At 39.6% G+C, this 7,512-nt stretch overlaps 1 protein-coding gene across 2 annotated transcripts in view; it reads left to right on the top strand.

Moving 5' to 3' along the window:
• pou2af1 (POU class 2 homeobox associating factor 1) overlaps window positions 1-2,619 on the top strand; it is a 67,744-nt gene extending 65,125 nt beyond the window's left edge. The window contains exon 5 of one of the 2 annotated variants that reach the window (XM_015053941.1): window positions 1,242-2,619. In XM_015053941.1, coding sequence (XP_014909427.1) covers window positions 1,242-1,676 — 435 coding nt within the window. In that variant the 3' untranslated portion in view covers window positions 1,677-2,619. The remainder of the gene's footprint in view (window positions 1-1,241) is intronic. The other variant, XM_015053942.1, reaches the window with a different exon arrangement.
• The last annotated feature ends 4,893 nt before the right edge of the window (window positions 2,620-7,512 follow it).

Below are 7,512 nucleotides of genomic sequence, written 5' to 3'. Positions count from 1 at the left end.
GGAAACAGACTTTATGCAATAAATTAAACTAGACTAAATGTAAGAACTGTAGGATGCATCTGAAAGTGACTTAACATTCGCTGGAAAGGGGTAGTTGGGGGGAACAGCCCCCCTGATTTGAACTGGATTGGTGTTCTGTTGGACTTCTGTGCTCATCACATATTGTCCATAACAAACACCATGTTCAAGCATGAGGGTGTCCATATGTGCTCTTGGTAACAGGACACACTGGAGGGACTATGGCTGGCCTGGCAGCACGTTGAGATTATGCCCCGGAGGAATTGGCCCAAGTGGCTGTGGAGAGGGAAGTCTGGGTCTCCCCACTTAGGCTGCTACCCCTGCAACTCGACTCCGAATAAGTGGAAGAAGTTGGATGGATGGATAATAAACTAGAATCACTAAGAAAGGACTGAACTGAAGCAAAGCAGAAGCAAGCTCAGGCTTGTTCATTAAAATCTTTCAACAAATTTTGTAAATAAGTCATTATTTTTATGGTTTATCAAGTTGTTAACCAGGTGGAGAAAAGCACCGTTTTTGGCAAAATATTAACATCACCTGGTTTACAGTCTTTTTATACTGTATCTTTAACGTGTGTGTGTGTGTGTGTGTGTGTGTGTGTGTGTGTGTGTGTGTGTGTGTGTGTGTGTACGTGTGTGTGTGTGTGTGTGTGTGTAATCCTGTATCTGATACAGTAACAGGATAGTTTCCTAACTATGTTGTGGGAATCCTCTGCTACAAAAAATAAGAAAATAATTTTCCAAAAGATTGTTTGCTAATGTGTTGATTTATGGACTGGGATATTTCACACAGGTGGACTTCAGAAAACAGTAAAAACAGAAGATAAAATTGATTATTAATGTTTAACCATGCTGGTCGAAGTGGAAAGGGTACAAGCTAAAAGTGAAAGTTGGTGCTGATTTTCAAATCTGATCACAAGCTGGTTGCTCCAAATCACAGATCAACAGGTCAACCCACAACCACTCTTCCATTTGGGAAACTTTTCTTACCAAATGGTAATCTCTCTGTGTTTGTCATCCATCCATCCATTTTCTGACACCCGTGTCCCTAGTGGGGTCGGCAGGGAGACGGGACACCCTGGACAGGTCGCCAGTCTCGTTTGTCATCTATTACTTCAAAAATTTTAAGTGTTTGCTCTTAGTCTGTATCAGCAGCGGATTGTAGATTCCTAACTTCGTTTCAGTGCATTTGAAATACAACTTGGACTGTGTTTGTTCTTTCAGACCATCCCAGTGGCTCCAGGTCAAAGCTCCCTCGCTCAGATGGAGCGCCCAGACTCCGGGCTGGCCTATCCCTTGTGGGCACAGCCTCTTACCACCATATCTGCCATGCCCAACCCAGGAGTTCAGTTTGCCTCAGGTTCTGCAGCTCTGCCTGGACCCCCTTTGGTTCATATGCCTTTATCCATGTCTTTGTCCGCCATGATTCCTCAACCAGAGACCCAGGCGGTGGACCCTCACCCTCAGATTCTGGACATCCAACAGCACTCAGAGCATGAGCTGGACCAAGAACCACAAGATCATTCCTTGGAAGAAAATCCTGAAGAAGAGCCAGGGTCCCCTAATCTGCTGGATAAACTTCTGGAAGATCAGAAGGGGCACGATGACGAGGAAGACAAGAATTCATACTCCAGCTCCATGTTCTTACCTAATGTCTGAAGTCACAACAGTTTATTCCATTGAAACAGATTTTTTATTTTTTTTTTGTAACTCGGTGGTCATGACATTGCAGAAATTTTTGGCATTAACTTTAGCTCAATTCTTGCCTTAGTTCACAGACAATCCACCTTAAATCAGACAGAGCTGGAAATGTTTAGCAAACAAGTAGGGCGAAAATCTCAGCACTAGATGCACAAAACTGATAGATTAATTTCACAAAGATTAATTTGCAGTAAAATGTGATTCTACTTGGTATTGGCACTGGAATGAACAGAAATGCATGACAAATATTTCTGTCTCATACTTCACAATTTTACAGAAATCTGTCCCCGCCCAAAAATCCCAAATTAATTTGTATTTGTGTGAAAATGTGGAGAAAAACATCAACAATTAAGGCACAGCATTTCTTTATGGAAACTTGGATGTAACTTCACACAAATGGAAAGTAGATCTTTCCTGCCTTGTACCTGTGTCCAGCCTAGAGCACTCTTCACGTTCTCTGAAAAATAAAGAAAAGCCTCACTAAAGTCAACAATTGTCTTCAGTTGAAAGATAAGAAACTGTTCTCTGTTTGTAACTCTTGGTTTTAGTGGCGCAACATGTCATCCTCTCTTCACAGGTTAGTTATTCCAGTTACTGACTGCAGCTGTGGAGGTTGTGAAAAGGCGATGATCTTAGGTTTTGTCCTAAATATGTAGTATGCAGATATTTGTTTTGGAACGTGTTATGTTTTAATCAAAGGCACAAATAAGGTATATTTAAGGTTTGTCTACAACCACAAATATAAGAACTGATAACATATTCAGTTGTTAATATTTAAACATAGACATGCTTTGTCTATGTCTAGTGTAGAAAAATATGCTAAACACCATTAAACGTGTGTTTACTTCTATGTTAAGGTCACATAATTATCTGGGAAAGTGAGATTTCAAGTGTTCCTTCAGAGAAGGTAGGAAACTCTTTGTGGCACACATGGCAATTTTACATGTAAAAATGTACAAATTGAAACAAATTTTGTTTCAAGGCTTCAATAACAAAAAGTATGAATGTAAATACATATAATAAAAGATGAAATTAATGGGAGCGTAGCATCCTGAGGGATGAAGCTGTTGTGGAATCTGGTTGTTCTGCTTTTGAAGCTGCTGAACCTTTTCCTAGAGGGCAGCAGAGAGAACAAGCATTTACATGAATTTACATATTTTTGTTTGCTTATAACAATAATGTATAAGTATAATACCAATGTCATGTTGACATCTCTTGATTCAATTAAAATGTTGTCAACCTTATCAAGCAAGCAATCTGGCTGTGGCTTTTCATTCCATAAGCAGCTGAAATTATAAGTATGGCAGGTTTAGATTTATAATAACAGATTAAAAACTCAGTTTCTGTTAGGAAATGAGAAACAAGCTACTGAAAACAATAAAACAATGTAAATGGAGTAGGAATTTTAACAATAAAAGAAGGGGTTTTTTATATTTTAGTTGAAAAGTTGAAAATTGTTGATACTTTTTTAAGTTATCAATGAATTTTCCTTGCATTACACAATGCATTGTCAGTATTGCTGAGTACCTTTTGCTTGTGTCCTGTGGTATTTTGTCTATTTATTCTTGATAACCTCCATGTTTGAGGTTAAACAGCCTCTTTTAACTTCCTCAAAAGATTTTCTACTAGATCCAAGTCAGGGCTTCAGCTGGACCACTCCGAAATGTTATTACCTTCAGGCAGAAGGGAAAAAGAGCTATATTTGTGATGTGAGCATGTATTTGCAGATTCACTTATTTGCAGATTTTTATGTAGACTGTAACTGCAAATTACTTGTGGAAACTTGTTCCTTTTTACAGATCTAAAGAAATTAAATGCAATTTGGGAAACTGCAGTACCTGCCAGCAATGCTACTTGACAAGCGCTGGTATTTGCAAAGCAGCCAATTCATTTTTCTTGCTGCTGATTGCCTGTACCCCCTTGATTCTCTTGCTCTTTTTTAATCAGTCTTCTGTTAGGAATCTTGGTGTCATTTTTGACAGTTGCTTGAAATTGAACAAGCAGGTGAGCTCTGTAGTGAAACCAAGCGTTTTTCATCTGTGCTTTCTAGCAAAGGTTAAAATCTAGCTTCTTTATCAAAGACTTGCTTAAGTTTCTCGATGTCTTCATTACTACATGCTTAGACTACTACAACGCATTATGGACCAATCTTTTGTACAGCGTCTCCAAATGATTCATAAAGCTGCAGCTGGACTCTTAACTGGAACCTGGAAACAAGAGCACATAACCCCAGTATTGGCTTCTCTGCATTGACTGCCAGTTTCTTCTCTGATTGGTTTTGAAACTCCTTTATTGTTTTATAAAGCTATAAATGGCTGTTGCGTCCCCAAGGTAGTCCAGGGGTGTAACAATACATTTCCAAACAATTTAAAGACAAAAAACCCCAGGTGTGTATAATTAATGGTTTATTAAAAAGACCTGACACTGGACCTCCCTTGTATAGCACTTTGGTGCAGTTAATGGCTGTTTTTAAGGTGCTTTATAAATAAATTGACATTGACAGTGTATGTATTATGTTGCCTGAGAATGACTAGATATAACATTCTAAATTATCTACTCACAAGAACATTATGAACATGTTATTATGAATGTACCTCAAACCAAAGTTAAGATAGTTTTGTGTTTGTTGAAATGTGAGGCTCAGAGGAAAGCATAAACTGGAGGATAAGTGGGAGACAAATATCTATGTGGTGGTTGGTCGTGTGGGTGAACTTCTTGTGTATATTGTAAGACCAGAAGCAGATCCCTTTGGAGGGACCCGAACTCTGCACTGCGACCTTCTTCTCCCTTGTGGATTTCTCCCCCAGATTGAAGAAGTTGACCAGCCAATTTCTACGCCTGCTCGTAGACCTCATACCCGCAGTCTCCAGGAACCAATGGAGGACCTTGAGGAGAGCCTGGATGAGGATGTTGAGGAGTGGAGTGTAACTCGGTTCTCAGTTTTGTCACCTGTGAAGGTCAGTGTTGAGGGAACAATCCCTACCCAGTCCATGATCAGGGTTCCAGAAACTGAGACAGAGAGGCAGATCCCCTCACCGGTTGTTGACAAGTCGTCTCTACTGTCGGATACCGTGGATCCACTTCGGGCCCTGGAGAAGGTTCCTTCAGAAGATGAGATGGACCCAGGAAGTTCACGTAAGCCCGAACAAGTTCCTGAGCTGAGTCCATCTGCAGAAGTGCTGGAGTCCCATGGCCCAGTAGAGACATTACCAAAGCCAACCATGTTATCACCACATTCCCCTGAATCACCTATAGCTATTCCTGAAACCAATAATGGGTTAGAAGCTGAACAGCCAATTCGTCGAACTAGTCGACAACCAAAACCAATTAAGCGCTTTCAGTATGCTTCTTTGGGTAATCCATTAATTTCGGTAGTGCAAACTCTTTTGCATAGTTTAGCTACTGCTTACGGGGAAACCTTTGCTGAACCTGTCTCTGCTCCTGTATGTTCTAATGTTCAGATAATTTAACATGCATCGGCGTTGCATGGATTTAAGGGGGGAGGGTGTAACCCGAGTGCAAATGTTGAGTTCCATTTTCTGGATCGCTACTATTTATCCCATTTGCCTTCCAAAATTGCACGATAGTTTGATATATAACAGTAATTCTCGCAAGATTTACTAAGCAGCCAATCATTGTTGAGCGTCTGAGTCACATGTACCACCGTCAGCTCATTTGCTGGGTATATTAGCTGGAGCGAAAAGCATGGAGGATTAGAACAAGTTTGGGAGAGCAGAGCTGCTGGTCGGTTTAGCGCAACATTGTGTTTTTCTTTAATCTTGTATGATGCTGATAAAATTGTACTAACTTTAGGAGTCTCCGGTCGTGAGCTGAGGGATAAGAGAAACACAAAACCGCTTGTTTGCCTTATGAACTGTGGAATTGGTGAGTCATTTTATGAAGACTTGGCGTTAGTTGACATCAATCCGGATGCTCTATTGCAACTCTGAACAAACAAATTGGAGAACAATGAGGTGCCTTAAATATTTATAAAAGTATTTGCCTAACTTGATGTTTTTACATTGTTTGTTGATTTTGTATGGAGCATATTTATTGACTTTTTATAAATAAGATTTATCTAGAAATTTTGTATTTGGAAATGCGTTGGTTGGCAAAACGATTATCAGGATTATTCATAATGCAATGAGTGCCAATAGTTACTTTTTGTGTGCACACTGGAATGTTTTGATTATATATATATATATTTGAGACTGGTCCTGCTTTATTATACAGGCCAGGTTCGATGGCGAGCTGAAGAATCAGGTCCAAGAGCCTAAAAGGTAGTGATGGGTAAATGAGGCATCATGAGGCGTTTCGACTCATAGCAACACTGTATTGATACTGTGTCGATACTGTGTCACTCAATACTGACACCTGCTGGACATTAGAAATTCCTACAGGCAACGTAGTGATTTGATGACCTAGTCTATACAATAAGATTTAAGTCTTTGTATTTTATTGAATATTATACATTGTATTATGTAATATCTTCAGTTACATTTAAAATATATTTAATTTAATATTCAGTCAATAAAGAATGAACATGAACCATAAAGTGAAAATTTAAGTGAATGTGTTTGGACTGAGGATGCATGGACTGTTTTTTCCCACACATTTTTATTAAAAAGTTTTTACAACCTTATGAAATGAAGCCTGTTTCGCTTTTTTGACAAAACTTCTGCTGTAGAAAAAAATTAAGTAAACATTACATTTACAGCGAACCCTTTTTTCTTGGGGGTTGCGTTCCGAAAATAGCCTGTGATAGGCAAAATCCTTTTTTTACAGTTATTACGCAGCATACATACTCTACATTGAAACCAAAGAACAAAAGCTGTTTTCAGGTCAGCGGATGTGCGTGTTCATCAATCGGGCCTTAATCTGATCCGCAGTCGTGTCATTAAAGTGTCTCCTCCAATCTGCCCCAAGAGATTCACAGCTGGATCTACGGCAGAGCGATGGATCTCATCAAACGAGCCTCCGATCGGGTTTTGCTGCCTCTGGCCACAGTTTTTTTCAGCTGGCATTCAAAGTTTCAGTTTCCATCTCCTGAATGGACAATCTGTATTAAATACCGTAATATTATTGCCACTCAGATAGAGAAGAAGCGCGGAGACTGTTTTTACCAATCATACGGTCAATCAGGACGCAGAAGCAGCGATACCGTGAAAGATGAACCCGTTACAGCGAGGGGTCACTGTATATGAAATAATTTATAAAAAGCAACTGAGTAATTTGTAGAATGGATGCATATCTGAGTTTATCTAGGTGTATCTGGGACTTCATTCTCATGCCTGGCCTCAAAATGCCTCAACATTGAAAAGGTAGATTTATTTAAATAAGACAGTTTAGTCAAACATATGCGACATTTAACCTGCAGAACATAATATGAAAGTAAACTAAGAGTCAGTTTCAGCTGAATTTGGATTCAGATAGATAAAGTAGAAACTGACAAGAACCGGATGAAACGACAAAAATGAAAACAAATTTATTTTCCAGTATAAGATCAAAATGGTCCCACTCTGCGGAACCTTTCCTTTGAAGCTGCTCCGTAGTTGATGCTGTAAAAGATCAAGAATTTGTTTGGCAAATGCTTTTGACAGATTGACAGATTCGCTTCCTTATAAACACAGTTTGGCATCCAGCGCCATTTTGAAACAGTTCCTGTATTGGTCACGTGACTTGCTGAAACCAATACGCGCACCGACACGGGTTTTGGTCTGTGGGCTTGATCCATGCGTCAACGCATCGGTGTTGCTGGACCCATCACTACTGCTGATTATAGAGAGTTATACAT

The sequence above is a fragment of the Poecilia latipinna genome, unplaced genomic scaffold, assembly GCF_001443285.1.
Source record: "Poecilia latipinna isolate Pla-1442-1.1 unplaced genomic scaffold, P_latipinna-1.0 Scaffold1216, whole genome shotgun sequence".
Lineage (NCBI taxonomy): Eukaryota > Metazoa > Chordata > Actinopteri > Cyprinodontiformes > Poeciliidae > Poecilia > Poecilia latipinna.
Note: the sequence above shows the minus strand (reverse complement) of the source record. Positions and strands in the feature narration are given on the sequence as shown.